The sequence below is a fragment of the Chamaea fasciata genome, unplaced genomic scaffold, assembly GCF_029207755.1.
Source record: "Chamaea fasciata isolate MVZ Bird 193981 ecotype frontalis unplaced genomic scaffold, bChaFas1.0.hap1 SCAF_7, whole genome shotgun sequence".
Taxonomy (NCBI): domain Eukaryota; kingdom Metazoa; phylum Chordata; class Aves; order Passeriformes; family Sylviidae; genus Chamaea; species Chamaea fasciata.
Window position 1 is genome coordinate 57657529 of NW_027094092.1, and position 20922 is coordinate 57678450.

Here is a 20922-nt window from a genome sequence, read left to right on the forward strand (position 1 = left end):
TTCATGAATTCATTGCTCACTGGTGGAGCTGGAACAGACCGAGCAGCTGTGTGTGGTAAAGAGCCATCCTGTGCTGCATCTGCTGACAGATCAGGGGCCTGAGCCTGTGAGATTTTGGGAACAGGATGTATGTCCTGTCCCACATAAGCTCTGGATGCATTTGTGTTGTGTCTGGTGAAAAGCCAGGAATTACTGTGGGTTCCCCTTTTCACAGAATCATAGAACAGTTTGGGTTGAAAGGGACCTCAAAGACCATCTTGTTCCAACCCTGATGCCATGGACAGGGACATCTTCCACTTGCTCCAAGCCCCATCCAACCTGGCCTGGAACACTCCCAGGGATGAGGAAGCCACAGCTTCTCTGGGCAATCTCTACCACGGCCTCACCACCCTCACCCGGAAGAATTTCTTCCTAATACCAAGCCTAAACCTACCCTCCTTTGGCTGAAGGCCATTCCTGCTTGTCCTATCACTGTATGTCCTTGTAAAAAGTCCCTCTCAGGCCCCTTTTTGCATCTGTGCCTCCTCTCGTGAAATACTTTGGTACATCAAAGCAGTAAGAACAGAGTTTTTCACCTCTGCACAATAAGCACTAGTAAATCTGTCATTAAGAACTGTAAATGAGTGATGTGATGACCAGAAATGCTGCAGTCCCTGGTGTTTTTAGCACTTGTGGGCATCCACCACCACGGATTTTGGAGTCCAAGGTCTGAAACGTTGGCCAAACCGGGTACATGTGAGAACTGGGTTCGCATTCACAGGATGCAAGAGCCATGGCCAAGGCCAGCATTCCTGCAGGAACCCGTCCGGGAAAGGATGTGACCTGTCACGGGGGCCGGGGGTGGCTGCAGCTGGGCTGGAAACCCTCGGAGAGCTCCAGACGGGAAAGGAATCGCCGGTGTCTCGTAGGGACAACCACGAGAGGCTCTCCAGGAAAACGGGCTCTGGTTTTTGTTCTCTGAGCAGTGTTTGGTCTCTGCACACAGAAGCCAAGCCCTGGACGCGGTCCCGCTGCCCGGGATGTGCGGCGGGCAGCGCTCTTTGCAGCGGGGAAAGGCCTGGCAGCCCTGCCTGCCCCGGGGACACGGCGAGGGGGGGAAACAAAGCGCTCCGCTCCCAGAAGCCGACCTTCACCCGCGGCCGCACGCTCGGCCTCTGCCCCACAGAGCCCGCGCTTATCGCCGCAGCCCCGGGGGGAGCGGAGCGGAGCGGAGCGGGGCGGCCGGGGAAGGGAGGGAGAGAGGGAGGGAGGGGACGGGGCTGGAAGGGAACGGAAGGCAGGCGGGAGGCGGGGAGGAGGCCGGCGCTGGCTGCGGCCAGCGGGGGCGGCTCCCGATAAAGGGGCGCCGTGCGGGCGGGTGGGTGGCGGAGCGGCGGTGATGGCGTGGGGGTGCGCATTGTGCTTGGCGCTGGCGGGAGGGGCCCTCCTGGCGCTGCTGGTGCAGCTGGTGCGCTGGTTGAGGGCCGACGGGGACCTCACGCTGCTCTGGGCCGAGAGGTGGGGGAAGAAGCCAGGTAATGCCGCCCCGCCAGCCGCCCCGCCAGGGGACCGCGGGGGCGCCGGGGGTCGGGCACGGGGCGCTCCGCAGAGTGGGTGGCGGGGAGCGCAGGGGTGCTGGTGGCATCAGCTGTCCCCTGGGGTTATCCGTAAACGTACCCTAAAAGTGTAATTTACCCGCCCTTTACTAGGATAAGGAGCGTCGTGCCCCTCGTGCCGGCAGAGCAGCTCCCCAAAAGCCACTTTGGCGGCCCCCGCGGGGCTGTGCCGTGGGCTGGCTCGTTTGGCCCTGAGCTCTTTGTTTTGCAGAGTTTCTGGGCAGGTTCCCTGTCCTGGCAGGGCCCCGCGCAGCAGATGAGGCTGTGGCGAGCGCTGGGCACAGGGACAGTGACGAGGGAAGGGGCCAGGGTGCCTGGCCCGTGTGGCCGGGACGAGTGGCTTTGTAGCCTTTTTAGCTGCTGCTCCAGCCTGTTCTGATATCTTCAAGCAGATACTGCATTCGCAGGGTTGTTAAAAGTGTTTACAGTGAAGTAAACAGGAGTTTGATTAATGTTGGGGCTTTCCTGTTCCGCGGATTGTGCCATGGACGGCTCCAGGGACCAGCCCCGACACGCGATGCTGTTAGCGACTGTACACTGCATCTCTGTAAGGTGCTGCCTTGGTCACCTGGGGGACAAAAGTTCAATGAAATACTGTCAGACATGCACATTCAGTTCTTGCTTGTGTTGAACTTCCTATTCTAACTGCAATTCTCCCTATTTCTGGACAAAGATCTTTAGAAATCACGGGTTTTGTTTGCTTAATAGAGGCTTTTGGTCAGAAAAGGCTTTTGGTCAGAAAAGGCACGAATTTGTGAATATCCCCCCTTAGTTTAGCCTGCTGGGGTGATTTGTGGCTGCTGTGAGCTACTGGCTGCAGGTGTTTTAGGTGGAATTGGAGACTGGGGACAGGAGCTGCTCAGACAGAAGGTGGGATGAGAGGCACTATGAGATATTCCATGTGGGAATTGAAACAGGCTGTTGGGTTGAGACAGGGAGAAGGGACTGCATTGAATGAAGCTGGATCAGGAGTGGTGGAGTGAGGGTTTGAACTTGGGACCATGATTCCTTAGGGGATGGTGGTGCAGGTGGAGTTTGGCATTAGGAATGACTGGAGAGAAGAGTAGGGACAAGCTTGAGACATCCTTGTCTCTTGCTCTCAGTAGAAGCTTCCTGCAAATGTGCGTCCTTTTCTGTTCTCCGTTAGATGGACTAGCACAAGTAATAAAGCTCTAAAAAATGCTACATTTAAATCAGTGTGAACAATCTCTTGTGGCTGTTTGGGTACTCAGCCCAAAGTTCCCTTGCTGTAAGAAAACTGCAAAAAATCTTGATGTGTTGGCTTTTTAAAGAACACAGAAAAAATCAGGGCAGAGAAGTGAGATAAATCTTGGCTAATACAAACAGAATTGAAGTTTTGTCCCGAGGGATCTATGTGCAATACACATCTAGATGTAGGAGCTCTCATGGGTAGACAAAGTGTTATTTGAATGTAGCCTTCAGAATTACTGATGGCCTGGAAACCCTTTAAGCTGTCTCTAAAATTTCAAATGCAAAGACCAATGTAGTAATTTTATGATGGAGTTGTTTTAACATGTAATGCAAGAAGAATCAGGCAACAGTTCATCAACATAGGAGGTCGGCTGTGTTTTGGCCACCTCTCCTTTGCCCCCAGCCTCTGTGCTTGTAATTAAGTAAAATATGTAACTGAAATGGTACCATTTAGCAAACCAGGTTGAAAAACAGAAGGGACAAACGCTGGAAAAGATGTTTCCTTAAATAACTTCTCCCTTTTCCTTCTCCCCATATTGTATTGATGTAGGGTGCCTAGGTAAATATTGTGTGGATACCTTCATTTTTAATTAAAGGTGTTATTGGAGCTATCACTCTTGCAGTCATTATATTGTGTTATCACTTCTACAACATTATGATGGGTGTTGAAGTTGGAGATGATAGTATTTAGCAGAAAGTGGACTGATGTCTTGTGTTTCTTGTGCTATAAACTATAATTGCAAAGAAAGGCCTTAATTGGTTCCAATTCAGTGATTCAATTCTATAGGGAAATTTGACTTTTGGATTTATTCATTGGCAGGTGCTGGATTGCTTCCCATCCTCTCAATATGTGTGTGGTCATGAGAGAAGGATTTTTGGGTGCTGGATGCCTTTCCTTCTGTGTTGTATTTTGCTGGGTGCACAGAAGTCACCCTAAACCTTGTGCTTTTCACAGGCAGCTTAATATTATCAAGCTAAGAGGGAACCTTCCATGTATGAAAACCCTGCTCTTAAATTGAGGAATAATGGTGTGATTCTTTAGGGCTCTGGAGTAGATGTTCTGTTTTAAACTTGCCCACTTCTACTATTTTTTCCTGAAAGAAATGACATGGCAACGTTGTGCTATAAGAGCTATAAAATATCAGAAAAAACTCTAAGCAGAAATATAAAACAACTTTTGGGGTTACTTGCAGTGCTAGTCAATTCAGCCTCTCATTTGTTATGCCTTGTAGCACAGTAGTTAATGGTTAGTAATGGTATCATCTACTTTTATTTTTTAATTTGGCGCAGTTAATCTTTAAACTTATTTCCAGCAACAAGAGGACATTTATTCTGGAGCAAAGCTGATGGTCTGGTACCTGTTCTGCACCAGCATTTGAGCTTTCCCATTGTGTTAACTCTCAGTAGCTCGGTGCTTGGTGAAGATCAGCTCTGGGGAATCGGTGGGAAAACTTTCCTTATCTCAGTTAATTATTCTGTTTACAGAACAAGATCCCGAATAACTGCTGTGAAGCTGCCCAAGACAGGTTGGGAACAGGGAAACTAAGTGGTAGGAGGAAGCGGCTTTGTTTTCAGTAGCAAGAGGAATGAGTGTGGTAAGCAGGGTTGAAATTACGTCCATGTGTTGTTTTGTTCGTGCAGTGTTTGTCTGCTCGGGTTTTCTGCAGAAAAAAAATGTAGTAGAGAGGTAAACTCCCGTGTTTATTGTGTTTAATTCAAAACATTTGGAATGTGTTGGAATAAAAGTGTTGGAAAAGGGTGTGAATAAGCTTTACAGACAGCAGCCATTTGTCTAACAATAAACAGAGTGGATATTCCTACAACTTCAACATTTCTTTCCATCTCCCTAGTTCATAACCTTAGAATACATCTCTCCTTTGGGAAGTGACTCCTGTTGCTGTTGTTAGTGTTTATAGAAACAGAAAACTCCAAACAACCCCAAGCCACAAAAGCCTGGGTTTAGGAAGGATTTTTTTTTGGCTGAAATGCAGTCAGCTTAAGAAAAGACAAATAATACTTATTGCCGGCCCCACAAAGTCAAGCTGAGCTCTGATTGTCAGTCTTGAGTGCTCACTGCTTTTGTCTGAAGGGTAAAGGGTTTTGGTGCTGGTCTCTGTGGGATTTGTGTCATTCAGGCTCCAAAAGTAGAAATTTGAAACACAGTGTGGTGTAGAGAGACCCAGGAACTGATCATTGACAAGAGCAGGAAGTAAAAACAGTGCCAGCCACAGTGAAATAGCTGTATTTTTTCTAAATTAAATTAGTGCTTAAATTTCAGTGAGCTGAAAAGTGCTGCTCTGACCCTTTTCAGAGTGGAACTGGCTTTTAGTCTTGGGAACTGTATTTGGCTCTGATATTTGAATTATGCCATGGAGTCTTTCTCGGTTGGCTAGATGCTGGAGTGCACAAACTTGAGAAACTGAGGGAAGAGCTCCTGTCAGCAGTGCTCTGAGTGAGTCAGATTTTCCCCAAGACTGATACTCACTATGGCTGAGCTTGAGGAACACAGACACGTGTCAGGCAGCGATTCCTTCTGGAAAGTGCTCTGATATTTGTGATCTTTCATCCCTAAATCATGTTCTGGAATTAACTGAGTGATTTTTCAGCCATCAGTGGTATTTGATGATTTTGGATATGTGTCTGGAAAGCTAAGGCTTTTCCCAGTGCCCAGGTGTACCACGGAGTGGGAATGGTTGTGGACAAGTGGGAACAGGCATTATCAGCTGAGGAATAAACAGAGCAAGATGCTCTTAATTTTACTACAAGTTAAAAAAACGTGTCAGGGCAGGAGCTGGCGAATCCACACGTGAATTTACACCTTGGGAACTCTGTGTACTGTGCCCTGGCCAGTGCAGGAGCTAATCTGCATCAGATATAAGACAAAGTGGATGAACACCCATTTTTTTGGGGGGGGGGGTTTGTGATTAGCTGTCTTTGTTCAGAGAATTTTACTCAGTCAGCAGTTACTCTGGAACATTTTTGGGGATGAAACATTATTTGGAAAGATTTGCTTAGGCTTTTGTTTGCATTTGCAAGACAGTAACTGTTTCCTGTCAGTTCCAAGAATTCTCTTCTCCCTTTTCCTCTGAAGCTGTTTCTGATGAGGTCAGTGGAATTGTTGTGTGGATAGCCTGCAGAAATTCAATCAGATTTCTTCCACCAGGTAAATAACCCGTGTTTATTCAGATTAGCCTTGGAACAAAGTTCAAATGGCAACAGAACAACTATGAACCATTTCACAACTGCATGTGACTGAAAAATAAAGAAGTCAGGATTTTGTAATACCCCCCAAAATGAGCATATTTCTTAAAACCAGTACCAGCTTACACCCCTGCAGTGAGTTAGATGCTTATCCTAGCATTGGCAATGTGTGAACTGCTGTCTTGATTCTTTTGATAGAACATGAACTGCGTGGCAAGGTTGTCTGGGTGACAGGAGCCTCAAGTGGCATCGGAGAAGAATTGACTTACCAGCTGGCAAAGCTGGGAGCCCTGCTTGCCATCTCTGCCAGAAGGGAGGATGAGCTGCAGAGAGTGAAAAAGAAATGCCTTCGTAAGTACAACTTAGCACTTCATGCAAGCGGTTCCACCCTGGCTGGGCTGGAATTGCCACAGGAACACTAACACACATATCACAAGAATAAATTTAATGATGGAACTCAACTTTATACAGAGCTGGTATCTTCTTTTTGTGAGTGAGGAGCTTTTGTATAGACATGCATTTCAACTTCCTACATAAGCCACTCACCTAAAAATCTCATTATCAGTTGCAAGTGCTCTTGTGAGGTACTAGATTAAGAAATGGAATAAATACTGTGAGGAACAGAGGAAGCAATCCTGGGGTTATCATCCTGAAAAGAACCCAATCATGTAGCTGCTTGCTGGTAAGGAATATTCTTTATTCTGGTTTGTGCACTGAAGAGAGACAGGCAGAGACACAACTGACTTTGCTCTTTGGAAAACGGACTAACAAAAATGTTCAGAAAAAGGTGTTCGAAGAATGTGGAAGAAAGAGGATTTCCTGTAATCAAGAGAAAAAAATGTGAAGAAAAATTTTTAACTATTCCCGTTATCTTCCGGTTAGCTTTCATATGCCTGATGACTCAGTAGTTTGGCTTCATTCCTCCTGTTTCTCTTTTCCCCTGCTGTTTTCTGGCTTGGCAGCAAGAGGTGTAGGCAGTTAATTCACACTGATAGATAGAGGGTTTGAACATGATTAACCTTATGCATTTTTTCAGACTATTTATCCTTTGTAGATCAGGATGAAGTATTTTATGTGGAATGTGTTATCACACCAAGAGTTCAGTCTTAGTAATGCTGCCAGAATGTCCACAGTCTACTTGGAATGTGTGCTACGGAATAATCAGATGTTTTTCTTGGATTAGCACCTAAACATGTCTAGAAAGCTGAAAGTTGCAGCAGCCTACTCAGAAAAGCTTTCAAGGAACTTTCAAAAATACACAACTCCTTAGTTTTATTTTCTGAGGGCTCCAAAAAGCAGTCACTTAAAGAGCTTGATGCTTAAAAAGAGGCCTGGGACATGTGATGACAGTGGGGTTAAGTGACAGTCATGACAAAATCCCAGTGCTGTCTGATGCAATGGTCAGGGCTCAGCAGAAGGCTGCAACACCACATGCGTCCATGGCTGTTTGCTGTCATTGCAAAATTGATAACACGAGACAGGCTGGCAGCAGCTGCAGTCCTGGACAGACATTTTCAGGAAACACCTGTGTGATGCGCTAAGGAATATTCAGAAATATTATTTCAGGTAATGTGGGCCAAGAGCATTGATTTACCTGAGATGATTTCTGCTGCTGCCGACTTTCGGTGGCCCTGTGAATGTCTGAGCTGTGCCATACACAACCTTGGAAGTCTCATGTAGTTTATGAAAGCCCTGGGCTTTGCAAATATTTGCTACTGAAAGTCTGATTAGCAGGAATGTTGGAAACTCTTCAGTAACACAGAAAAAACCAGGGCAGGAAGTGACAGGACAAGGGGGAATGGCTTTAAGCTGACAGAAACCAGGTTTGGATTAGATATTTGGAAGAAATTCTTGCTTTTGAGGCTGGTGAGGCCCTGGGACAGGTTACCCAGAGTAGCTGTGGCTGCCCCATCCCTGGAAGCCTCCAAGGCCAGCATGGATGAGGCTTTGAGCAACTTGGGATAGTGAAAAGTGTTCCTCTCCATGGCAGGGATTTAGAATGAGGTGATATTTAAGGTGCCTTCCAACTAAACAATTCTGTCCTTCTATGGTAGTTCATGTTTTCTACAGCCATCTTCTAAGTAGTGGAAGGCAGTAACTGGACTCACTTCCACTCTTATCCTTTGCTTCTCAAGGCTGTGTAAATCCAGCTTCCACCCCGTTCCTTGACTGTTATGTGTGCCAGCCCCCCCCACCAAATTAGTGCCCCTGTGCTCCACCATCTCCAGTTTATCAGTACTTGTTTTGAACTAGGGGTTCCAAAATCAGACTCAGTGTGCTAGGTGCACTCTTGGAGTGCTGTGTAGAAGCTCTGAAAAATCACTTTCCCTCACTGTGCTTTTATTAGTGCAGCCCCATTAGCTTTTGTCATTGCCAGAGCCTGTTGCTGGCTTGCACTCAACTTGCTGCTGTCCCTCCATCAGAACCCAGGTCTTGTTTGGAGATCTGACCCTCTGGATGTTGGCCTGCAGTACTACAGAGCAGTATCCTGTGCCAGGTGTGAAAATCTGCATTTTGATTTATTGAGCTTCATGAGGTTTGTCATACTATTCTTAGAGCTTGTTAAGGTGCCTCTGCACCGCAGTCCAGCCCTGCAGCAGAACTGCTCCTCTGAACTTGATGTTAAATTAAAATTCTATGAAAAATCTGTGGTTTTTCCCATCATTAATGAAGTTATTCAAACACATTGATCATGGAGGGATGCCACAGCTGATCACAAGAAGCAGTTGAGTTGGTCAGGCAGTATATGGCTGTGCTAAATTCATGGTGGCTTTTCCCACACACCTTCTTGTCCTTCACTTACTTGGAGATTGCTTGCAGGAGGATTTGCCATGTAATTTTCCCAAGGACTGAGGTCAGGCTTTGTGACATTTCTTTTCTTGCTGTCCCTGAGGAGCTACTCTGCTTAGAAGAAAATTCTAAAAAGGAGTGACATTGGTCAGCTCTGGTCAATCACGGATGCATATATTGCCATGTTGTATGTACATTTTGTCCCTAATTTGTCTGATTTTGGTAGTGGTAGCCTCAGGAGTGTGGGAGACATGAGAGGAGATCTTGCCAGAGAAGGCTGGGGCAAGGAAGGCATTCAGTACCTCCTGGTTTTCTGTGCATTCCATCATTTCCTCCCCACCATCCGTGTCCAGCAGTGAGCTCACTCTGTCTTTGGCCTCCTTTTTGTTGCTGCCGTACCTGTGAAGCCTTTGCTGCCTTTCACATTCCTCACCTCCAGTGGAAATTTCAGTTTCAGCTCCACCTGGGCATTGATCTTCCTGATTCCATCTCTGCATGCTTGTCCAGTGTGTCCGTGTTCTTCCTGGGTGGCCTGTCCTTGCTTCCCCCTGCATGTTTTCTCTCGGCAGCTGAGTTCAAGACTGTCCAGTGAGCGTTGAGTAGCACGGGGTGGATGAAGTCTGAACAGCAACATCAGTGTAAATTTGGCTGATTTATGGGGTGTAATTGGAGCTCATGTGCTGCTACACGCCTGCTGTAGAGGTTGAACACAGCAGCAACTGAACTGTTGTCAAGATATATGTGCACGTCAGAAAACATGCCCATATATCTTGTTCAAAGTTTAGTGACACCACCCTGTGGTACAGGTCTGTGCATTCTACACTGCTTAAAAGCTGAGTGAGAGAGAGGGAAAGGTAATCCCTGTTGAGTCATGCAAATGCCAACTCAACCCTTCACTGCACTTGGGCAGGAGGGAGAGAAAACAACTTGCATAACTCACTCGGCTCCTGCAAGAGGCTTCTCTATTTCCCCCAACCACTCTTCTTCTTTCTTTCGTCAGAAGTGTTGGAGGCTGTTTTCTCCCAAGAGCCCTAAAAAGAAAGTAGTGTGTGTGGGGGATGTTTCTCAGTTTGGCAAAGGTCAAATATGATTTAATTATGGATAGGCCAAATGAGTGACAGGCAATCTATAAGTTCAAGAATTATACAATAATTGAGGTTGAAATGGACCCCAGGAGGTCACGTTGATCAGCCTCTGCTGAAAGCTCAACCCCTGCTGAAGGGCATTTATACAAGGGAGAAATAGAAGGCAGAAGAGAAAATGCAGAAGAGCTGGGAAATGCTACTCTGAGCCATAATGTTTATCACATTATGCCAAACTGCTACCTGGGATTAACATGTATTGAAAAGAGTTGTTCATCTGAAACCCAGGAAATGAACTTTAAGGTCTCCCACTTGGGACCAAGTGTTTTTTCTGGATATCATAATTGTTCCCTTAGAAACATCACTTTGGTGGCAGGCAAAAGAGGCAGTGGAATATTAGGGATTGTTAGGGTAAAAGCAATGAGGAACACAGTGTATAGGTAGGGACATATATGTGCCCTCTACACTGGGCACAGTGCTGGTCATCAACCAGAAAAACAATGGGATAGTGAATGGGAGAAGGAGTTTAGAAAGGGGTAGCAGGGATGCTTGGTTTTTGGTTTTTGTAAAAGCGCTCTATTAGGAGTGCCTGAAGTAAGCATCCCTCACCCTAGAAAAGAACTAAGGAATCTGCTGGAGATACACAATTTGAATGCTGTGTAGGGTGGAAATCCTGGACAAGGTTTCTGGTTTAAAAATTCCTGATGTCAGACGTTTCTTACATCTTATAAAACAGCACTTCCTTCCCTACCAGCAGTCTGTGTCTCTTCCTCTGCTCTTTCCTTTCTCCCCTGTGTAGCTTTCATGGCTGGGCTGAGCCTGTGGCCTTGCTAACCCTTGACAGAAACATCCACACCCCAACAGGTTTCAGCTGTGCAAATTGCTTCAGGCAGCACCAGGTAGAGGTGTGTTCCTGAGAGGGCAGCTTAAACTTCGTTTTACTGCTGCGTTTCTGGAAGAAATGGAGGAGAAAATGCACATGGAGGGGTTGGAGGGAGCAATAAATGGAAATAGGACTAGCTTTAAACCAGGCAGTTGGGTTTATTTTAACCATGGGTTTATTTAATGACCTTTGAACAGAGGCAACTCATGGCTTTAAGTAACCTCTTTATATCACCGTTAAGACAAAGTTCAACTTTCCCTGCATTTGCAAGAAGTAGTAATTAAAAAGTCAAAGCCTGAGGCTCTCTGAAGGGAGCAGCTGCTTAAAGGGGAGCAGCCACACTTAGATGCGCCTAGGAATGGATGCAGGAAAAAAAGTAGCACTAACAAACTAATATAAATAATATAAAAATTCTTGTTAGGTGTAGTTTAAAAAAAGCTCGAAATGATGAAGATTTTGTTTTTGTGAGTCATCTGCCCCAAAACCCCAGGGTAACAAATCACTGCTCAAGAAATTCCTTCTATGGAAAAGGTCAGTTGTTCTGAAGAGACAGTGAGGGGAAAACACGACAAAAAGGCTGGAAATTGATGGCAGCTGACTTTTATTTCAGGGCATGGATATATTAAAAGCTTTCAGTTAAACAAAATCCTTTTATCTCCTCCCAAAAAGCCCCCAATAATTCAGCTTCTGTAGACTTTGCCTCCTATCTACTCAGGTGTGTATGTTGTGTTTTGGGTGTGAATTGCACAGGAATAAACATGCTTGACCTGTTGACATCTAAACAAAGTGTCAGGGCTCCCAGTGTGTTTCTGAAGCCCTCTGTGAAAAGTTTGTTGGATTTTACTCCTTACTACTGCAATTTATTTGGAGAAGTGAAACTTCTGTATTGTGCTACAAAGCCTGTTTAATAAAGTCAGGCTTTTCAAATACAAAAACATAATGAGAAAAACACTGGGTAGGACCAGATTAAAAATAGATTTAATGTGGGGGTCGAAATGGAGACAAAGCAAGCATTTTATTTCCAACTTGATGTTACGGTTTCCTGATGTCTTCTTTGTGAAAAAGTGGTGTTTAAAAGCACTTTATTTTTCCCACAGTTCTGGCATTGGGATTCTTATCAGCTCCCATTCCCTTTCTGGTTGTTTTTTTAGAGATTAGCAGCCTGAGTGAAAATGATATCCTTGTTCTGCGTCTCGACTTGACTGACAGATCCTCTCATGAAGCTGCAACCAACAGTGTGCTCAAGCATTTTGGCAAGGTAAGATGTGCCTCGGGGGTTAAACTTTTTTTTTTTTTTTTTTTTTGTCTCCTAGACCTGCATTTATGTTCACACTTCACTTTTATTTTACTGTATGATAAATTCAGCAATGTCTACATCTTCCTTCAGTTTCAGTACTAAACTTGCCAAAAAGCACCTGCATTTTTATCCCTTCCGTTGCTTGCTTGGTTTTCAGCAACAAACAAACAATCACTGGTCCTTCCCGAGGACTAAACCCTCACTGAATTGCCTGAGGAAGCACAAACATTAAAGGACACTATGTTTATATTAATTTATCTTTGTATCTTTCCCCAGATCGATGTTTTGGTCAACAATGGTGGGCGCTCGCAGCGCTCCTTGTTCGTGGACACCAACCTGGATGTCTACAGTGCCATCATTGAGCTCAACTACCTGGGCACCATCTCTCTGACCAAGTATGTCCTGAACCACATGATCCAGAGGAAGAAAGGGAAGATTGTCACTGTGAGCAGTGTGATGGGCATCATGGGAGCTCCGCTTGCCACCGGCTACTGTGCCAGCAAGCACGCCCTGCAGGTGAGTTACAGGTTGGAAGTGAATTAAGTTAATTAAGTGGACCAGTAGCAGTGCTGTAACAGAGGGCTTTGTTCTGTGCAGAAAACACAAGTCTCACCTGAAATTTCACGCAGCATGTGCAACATCCTCAGGTATTGAAAGTCCTTCAGAATTAACTTGCTCTGAAATGTGAAGTAGCTCTCACTGTAGATTTTTTTTTTCCTGACTGGAATTCAAGTGCCAGTGTAGCTGGCTCTAACCACTACATGGTTAAATTCCACTGTGAAACACAAAACTTTGGCCTCTGGCCTTCAGGTGAGGGAATACCTCTATGAGAGGCTTATTCTGTTGCATATAGAGCCCTAATACCCTCAATTCATTTAGGGAGAAAGAGTTTTAAGACTTGAGGAAATCTTTAGGACAGTGAGGTGAGAACAGTGAGTGGTAAGGCAGACTACTCAGAGAAAGGAGAATTCCTGATCCATCTGGGAACAGCTGAATGATTCATCCCAAGAGTTCTGTGTCTTTCTCTGGTGTGAAGAACTAGCAGCTCACAGTGCCATAGGAAATTATCTTCTGCCTAGCACTTAGCACTCAACATTGCCTGGAAAAAGTTTTTGAAAGCAGTGTCACTTGAGTAGAAAAACATGAAAGGGGAGCTCAGAAAAGTTTCTGCCTATATCATTGAGGAATCTCTTGTTTAAGTAGTACATTTGTTTGGACATACTTGTCTTTCACCACCATTTGGCCTCCTGCTAATGTACATTTTGATCTCAGTAAAACAAACTTCAGCTGTGCTCAGTGATGGTTTAAAAACTGGCATCTTCTTACTCCCTGCTGCATTTCAGCACGTGAACAGAACAAACAACTGCTTAAGCCAAGGGATCGATGTCTTTTTTGTCCATTTGACCACAGCAACAGAAATGTAACAAGTGGCTGACAGTGCAAAGCCTCTTGAAAAGATGAAGATATAAAATATGGTGAAAGATCTCTGCTAAAAGAAAATTTCAGTTAGTGATGGGGAGAGATCTGCTGCTCTTCACTGGAGTGGCAATGCTGGAATTGCCTGTTACAGGCCAGCCTTTGGGTTAAGCCTGGTAGATTTAAATCAGAAGAATGCAATGAGCAAAGCCTGACTTCCCTTCATGCTCCTTTATTTATTAAATGTTCTTTCGGTTGAATTATCTTTGGGTGTGGTGCAGTTGAGCTAAGCACGGCTAATTAATTGCAGAGCACAAGGAATTCACATGTTGCTTTAAAAATACTCAGAATTCTGAAGCTCGTGTTAAGATTGAGAGCACAGACAAAAAGATTTGAAGAGATGCTTTACTAAAATTAATTAAAATAAGCTGACTGAACTGCTTCTATCTTTATTAGCTTCTACCCCTGCTCAATAACCAGGCCAGACTCCAAACCTCCTCCCTGGTTTCTTTCACAGTAATTCTACAACCATTAATTGCAGGTGTTGAAACATGACTTGCAATATTTATTCATTTTGGAAATACTCTGCCTGAGAGTCTTTGGTCAGTTTGGAGTTATGGCTAAATGTGGGCATGAAGCCCCCGAAACTAAGAAAAGCATTTTTTGAAATAACAAACTTCACCAGTGCAGTTCAGATAAAGGAATTCTGTAGGAATGGTGGCCTTCCTTAGATAACCCAGTAGCCCATTTCTGGTGGTGACCAAGAAGAAATGGAGACTGGAAGAGGGGAGGGGAAAAATAAGCCCAAGCAAAGAGAGGTGCTTTTCCTGTTCTGGTGTCCCAGCATGTATCCATCTGTATTCTGAGATCTTCTTGAAGGTTGTGTTTTAGCCACCAGTTATTAAATATGTGAGCCCGTCTGACATGGACTCATCTGTTGTGGTTTTTGGCTTGTTTTGGTTTTTCTTTTTAATTCATGCCTTGGAGTCTATTGTAACTGACACACTTAATGCTGCAAACTTAATTACACCTTTTTTTGATAAAGTCCTTCCTTTTGCTTTTGGTTTTTTTTTTTTCTTTTTGTTTTTTTTCTTTTTTTTTCTTTTTTTTCTTTTTCTGGCAGTTGTAGGAGGAAGGAAGGAATTCTGCCTGGAATTAGAATCTGTTCTTGAAACAATCGTGCTTTGATTCATGCCAACTGGAATTCTTCATAACAATGTTCTACTGATGAAATTACCCTTTATTTCAGTGCTGGGAGTGCTGTGAGAGCATGAGTCAAGCCCATGGCAGTCTGTGTCTGCCTGGTGCAGTTTCCCTCCTGGAGGGATGATGCTCATGGAGATCCTGTGCCATTCACTCAGTTGTAATTAATGTAATTGGTGGCATGGGGAGTGGATCAGGAATGGTGGCCTTCAAAATGTTCCTTCATCAGGAGCCTAAGAAGCACGTGGACTGAGCAGCAACAGCTCCTTTCTTTGTTCAGTATCTGGTCATTAATGGAATTTCTAAATATTTCTGTCAGCTGTTTCAGCCTTGCCTTGTTCAGCATCTTCTAGGATTTGGTCACTAAGGTGGAATGAGCCAGAGATGGCTGAAAGGAGTTGCTGTCCTGCACACTCTGCCTGGATGTCAGGGCTGGCTTCAGTCTGGGCTTGGTAGAAACACTCAGGTTCTTCCTCTTGCACTGGAGTTCCTTTACTGCTCCCAAATCTGGGTCTGTCCCTGCCTGAATTTCAGTAAGAGAAGACACTTATTTTTCTTGCTGAGGAATTTAAAGCTTCTCTTCTGGGAGGAAGTAGAGGAATTTCATACCAGCTATCTTTGAATATCAAGCATAAGTGCTGGAATTAGAAAACATGTGCATACTGTACACAGAGCCCCCAGAGGGGACTGAGTCTTTGTAAGATTCTGGTTTTCAGGAGGCCCTTGTCAGTGTCTATCAGCCAGGATTTAGGGTGAGTGAGTGTCCTGGCCCTCCTGTGCTGCTGGTGGAGGCTGTGCCTCTTCTCTGGTGTAAACCTTGGAGCTGCAGCACGAGGGAAGGATGTGGGACAGCAGAATGGCTGCAGAGCAGGAACAGGAGCTTGCTGGCATCTCTGGCTACTTCCATTTCATGTTTACAGGCTGTGCAGCCTTTAATGGAATCACCCTGGCTTTGACAGAGCTGCCTGCTGCTGTGTGTCTTTGTGTGCCTGCTCAGGTGCCCTGTTTTAGGTACAGCTTGGATCCCAGGAGCCTCCCAGCATCTGAGCAGGTGTAGGAGCTTTGTCAAAAGTGACTGAGCCGTGCTCTGGCTTCCCTTTTATCACAGCATTCCCAGACACACACCGTTCCACCTCCTCAACTCCTGGAAGTGCATCTTCAGTGTGTTCCCTTCAGGCAAAATGGGAGCCAGTTCTGTTCTTCTCCTCAAATGGACAGGGAATGGTGGGCAAGTGGGGATCTAAATGTCTTTTAATGTGTGATTTTATCCTCAGCTGGACTCACAGCACCACCTTTGTGACAGGACTGCATAACCTGGGGGTTTGGGGCTTTTCTGAAAGAAGTGGGCTCAGGGCCCCTCAGGGAGGGGAGGGGATGAGGAAGGTGTGGGTTGGGATGTAGCATTAGCCTGGAGTGGTGGATAAAACACAGCCCTGTTTGTGTATGTGAGGGTGGAGGAGCCAGGGCAGGGCCTGGCTTTTTAAACCAAAACAACTGGGTGTCCAGGAGCAGATTTCTGGGCACATGTGTGCCTAATGTTAGAACTTAGTCCTCTTCAGGCTTTGCTCACTTGCTGTGAAGATCCAGCCCCAGATCTGGGGCCTGCAGGGACTCACGACTTTAAATTTATTTTTTAATTCAAAAACTCAGTGTTTTTAGGGAACTGAACTGCAAAGCCTGTATGGGATCCATAAATTGGAATTAGCCACCAGCAGCTGGGACATTGGAGCCCCTGTTCTTGGTCAGAGTGTGCTGCTCCTTGATGAGCTTCAGTGGCTTGTCCCAGCTGCTGGTTCTGTGTCACCACAGGCTCACATCTGACAGCTTTTAGCCTGTGTTGTAGCTCAGGGAAGAGCTCTGGGTCAGCCAGCCCCCCTCCCAAGCTGGATGGGAGTAAAGTGATAAAATTTTACTACAGTGGGAGAAGTTTATCAGCCTGTGCTCACTCTGTGTCTCTGTTGTGACACAAAATTACGTGTTGGAATAGATACAGGGGACTGTTGGTAGCCAGGTCAAAGATAAGACATGATGGGGTGTTGGCTAAATCATCCTCCACCGTGCTTGGCCAGCAGCTTTAGTGGACTGCACCCTCAGAATTGGCCCTGTTTCCCATAATAGTTGCTGTCTAAATGTGGATGGCTGCAGAGATTCAGAAAACCTTGTATTCTCTTAGCTCAAAGAAAAGAAGCACTCACAATTTTTGTAATTTTGGCTTAACTTGGATACACTGGTAGCATATTCCTGCTCTGAAATAAGATTTGTATCTTTGTGGATGCTGATTTCAAACGCTGTAGCAAATTAAGTGCTGCAAATTAACCCCCTAAAGTGTCAGGGAACATTTTAGGCTTTGCTATGCTGAAAATTTTCCTCCTTTTCTTATGTAAACCAGTGCCACTTACTTCGTAGAAACCATGTAAACTCTTTATTGTCACCCCAAACAGCAATTGACCTGCAAAAGGTAATTTCTATGATATTGCAGTTCTTAGGATTGGTGGCATTTCCACTGCCAAACAGCAAGACTTGTCCTCAGTACAGGGAGAGCAGAATCTGGTTGTAGGTTAGAGAAATTATGTGTATTTGGTAAGATGAGGATAGATTCGTCACTGGTTTGTATATCACTGTCTGTAACTGCAGATAAAATGCTAAGTTAGCCATTGATTGTCAATGAAAAGTCAAAGAAAGTAGTAGGAATTGCTTGTAGTGGAATCTTGTAATCTTTACAGTATAAATTTGTATGGCAAGATGTCATCAGCTAAACCTTGCAAAAAAAAAAAAAAAAAAAAAAAACAAAAAACCATGGGCAAGGAAGATTTCACTATATTTTTGTCTTCTAGGGATTCTTTAATTCTCTGCGGACTGAGCTGACTGACTACCCTGAGATAAGCGTTATCCAAATCTGCCCAGGGCCTGTACAGTCCCAGATCATCCAAAATGTCTTCACTGAGAATCTTGCAAAGGTAAGGACTCAGTTGTGGTGTGACAAACCCAGCTTTTGCTGTGGGACCAGCGATACTTTTGTGGGGTACTTCTGTCTGGTTTTGTCCTCCTTGCAAACACTAACCTCATCTTCTTACCGAGAAATGCTTTGAGTGCTGCTGTGTACTTCTGTAATTCTTGGTGGTGCCAAATGAAAATTAAGTTTGATAATTGCTATTCCTTCTCTCTTCCAACACAAACAACCCAAGTCTAGTAGAATGTACTGTACAGCCACTGTGCTGCAGTTTTGGGGGGTAAAAGCCAGGATTTTCTGGACACGGCTGTGCCTGGGGAGTGCTGTCCTTGCTGCACAGGTGGGGTTTTGTTTGTCCTGGTCACGCTGTGCCCTGGTGGGTGACGCTGCTGCTGGCACAGCCCCGGCTCAGCTGACATGAGCTGTGCATTCCTTTCCTGTTAGGGATTGTTCCAGGAGGAAAAGCAAAACCTTCCAACTGCACAATGGCTTTTAGTAAAGGCTGTCTGACAAAGCAGCGGGCAAAAGTTGCTACTGTGATACATCAAACTGTAATCTGCCCTAAATTCAATTGATTTGAAGCTCAGGGTTATCCACCAGTGAGGTGGAGGGGATCTCTCGTTGTTGAATCAAGTTCTGGAATGGTTTTTTTGTGTTGCAAAACTTCTGACTTGCGTGAAAGAAAAGATGTACTTTTTGAACAATGGTGAAAGTTGCAAAACACATTCCTCAGATTTCGGTGTGGCAGAAGACCAGGGAGGAGGAGCAAATCTAGCCCAGAACTGCTTTTGCCCTGTGAAACAGAAGGACAGATTGCCTGTTATTGCTGGAGTGAAATGTGCACAAGTTCACAGGGCTGTGTCATGTTTGCTACATGATACACAGGGACAAGACAAGGTTGATGTCCCTGCTCCAAAGCAGCAGGCTGCTTTTCTCCTGGTTGAGATGGAGAGAACTGCCAGGAATATTTAAGATATTGGGGAATGTGACCTCACCTACTAACTTGGTAGTTGTAATACCAAGTAGTAGTACTTGGTACTACTCAAATAACTACTTGTAGTACTCAAGTAGTTACTTGGGTAACTTGTGGTGTAGAATGGGGCAGGTACAGCTGGGAACTGGGGAGTTCCCGTTCCTCAGAACTGCACATGGGGGAACTTGTGCAATAATTTCCATCAAGTGGAAGCAGGCTGAAGCAGGACAGAGCTTGGAGATCCACTTTTTTTAACCTTTGACCCATCAATAGAGGCATTAATTAAAGGAGTGCTTTATTTGAGCCAAAGGAAGGTGGAAAGTGTTCCCGCACTGAAATCCAGAGGATAGTGAGGGATGGGTTCCCCTGCCCCAGTCCCTGGGTGAGTTCTTCTTGTGGGGAAACTGGGCGGAGTGTGTCAGTCACACAGCGTGGCCCTTTTCCTCCCTGTGTCACTGCCAGGGATGCAGTTCTAACCCCTCCCTGCTCTGTGCCCCCCTCAGTCCATCGAGAACAGCGGGGACCAGTCCCACAAGATGCCCACGGACCGCTGTGCCCGCCTCACCCTGGTGAGCGTGGCCAACGACGTGAAGGAGGCCTGGATCAGCGACCACCCCTACCTGGCCGTGTGCTACCTGTGGCAGTACGCGCCCACCTGGGCCTGGTGGCTCATGAACAGGATGGGCAAGAGGAGGATACAGAACTTCAAGAGTGGAATTGTGAGTGTGCAACGTGCCCCTCTCTCTCTCCTGCTGGCTCATTTCACTCTCTTTGCTGCTGTGGGGATGTTGGGATTGCGTTGCTCCTCACTCAGAGCCCTGCTGTGCAGTGCAAGCCTGATATTTCTGAGTCTGAAGGATTTTTAGCCTGCTAGCAGCTGCTAACTTTTTCCCAAGGAAAAACTTCTCAAAAAAGCATCTTCTCAAAACAATCTTGGCAAACAACTATCCTTTCTCAAAACAGTCTTTCTCCAAGTGGTGTTTTGTTGTTTCTCGAGTTAACCAACGGGATTAGAAAAGTGTCGTTCCTATTCATCAATCATGTTAAGTCTGTATGGGAACACCTTATAAAAGGTAGGAAGAATTAAAAAATAGAGCCTTCTTTTTCTATGCCCTTTGCCTTCTGAAATATTTGGAGTCTTTCGTGTCCTACAGCAACAGTGCGGGGCAGTGTTCTGTTCCTGCAGTGCTCCCTGGTAGATGCTATTTATTCTTTTGGTACAGAAAACTCCTCCCATCTTAAAATACTGCAAGAACAGGAAATGAAAAAGTAAGGGTGGCACATACATCTTAAAACTCTGTGCTTTGACATTACAGCTGCCCATGGCCACAAGCTGTTTCAAAGTAAGTCTTTCACTCACAGTGTTGTTTTCTGGGTGGGGAAATACTGATTTAATGTCCTCTCCCTCCAGGATGCTGATGCCTCTTATTCAAGGAAGAGGAAGTAAGGACGAGCATGTACAAAATCCTGCTGTACTCGTGCTAAGGCTGAGAAACTTTTCATAGTGCATGACTGCAACCAACAGCTTTTTTATTGGTTTTGTTATGTCTTTGTCATCCTGTAACTTGACAGATCTATGGAGCTGATGACACACTTGACTAAATAAAAATCTCTTTCTAAACAGACCCTGTTTCATGCCAGACTCCCAGAGGCTGAATTTTTTAGCTTACAAGAACTGAGACACATGAGTGAGAGGCCGGGCTGCTGCTCTGACATGGGCAAATACCTGGTGAGCAGCCTAAAATTACTGACCCCAGGATCCTGTTTCCCTCAATTTCATTCCTAATTCATGGTGATTAAAAAAAAAAAAAAAAAACAAAAAAAGCACGAGAAGAAGGGTGTGGTTTAGAGGGCAAGGGTGTCTGGTCTGTGCTTGGGATGTGTTGCTTGAACAAAATGTGTGTTCAGGGCAAAATCCCTTCATTTCTGACACATCAGGACTTAACCTCTGGCCCCTTTCCCAACTCTGCTGCCCTGTGTGTGATCAACGTCTCAGTCCAAAGCAAGGAGGTGTTGGGAAGAATTAAATAAAGCTCTGCACGCACCTGGTTAGAAAACAGAGCAGTTCAGGGGTCAGATGGGATAACAATGCTCAGGGCCTTTGCTGACAGCAGTACAAAGATGCCATCAGTAATTCCAACAGCAGCCTGGGAACACAGACAAGGCCAGGGTTGAAGGTGCTCCAATTCCTGACTTCCAGATAAATCAGAGAAATGTTCCAAACCAAACAGGCCATGGTTCAAGAGCACACAAAGAAAGCTGAACAGGGGCACTTGGCAGCACAAATTTGTGGGACAGAACAAGTTTAACTCCTGATCCT

General features: G+C 45.3%; 1 protein-coding gene across 1 annotated transcript; it reads left to right on the forward strand.

Annotated features, from left to right (window-relative positions):
- The first annotated feature begins 1372 nt into the window (after positions 1–1372).
- On the forward strand, positions 1373–20227 carry DHRS7 (dehydrogenase/reductase 7). The gene is made up of 7 exons (XM_066189027.1): positions 1373–1514; positions 6207–6359; positions 11915–12021; positions 12337–12576; positions 17514–17636; positions 19106–19321; positions 20014–20227. The coding sequence occupies exons 1-7, from the start codon at positions 1379–1381 to the stop codon at positions 20047–20049; spliced, it is 1011 nt and encodes a 336-aa protein (XP_066045124.1). The 5' UTR covers positions 1373–1378; the 3' UTR covers positions 20050–20227.
- Positions 20228–20922: the final 695 nt, after the last annotated feature.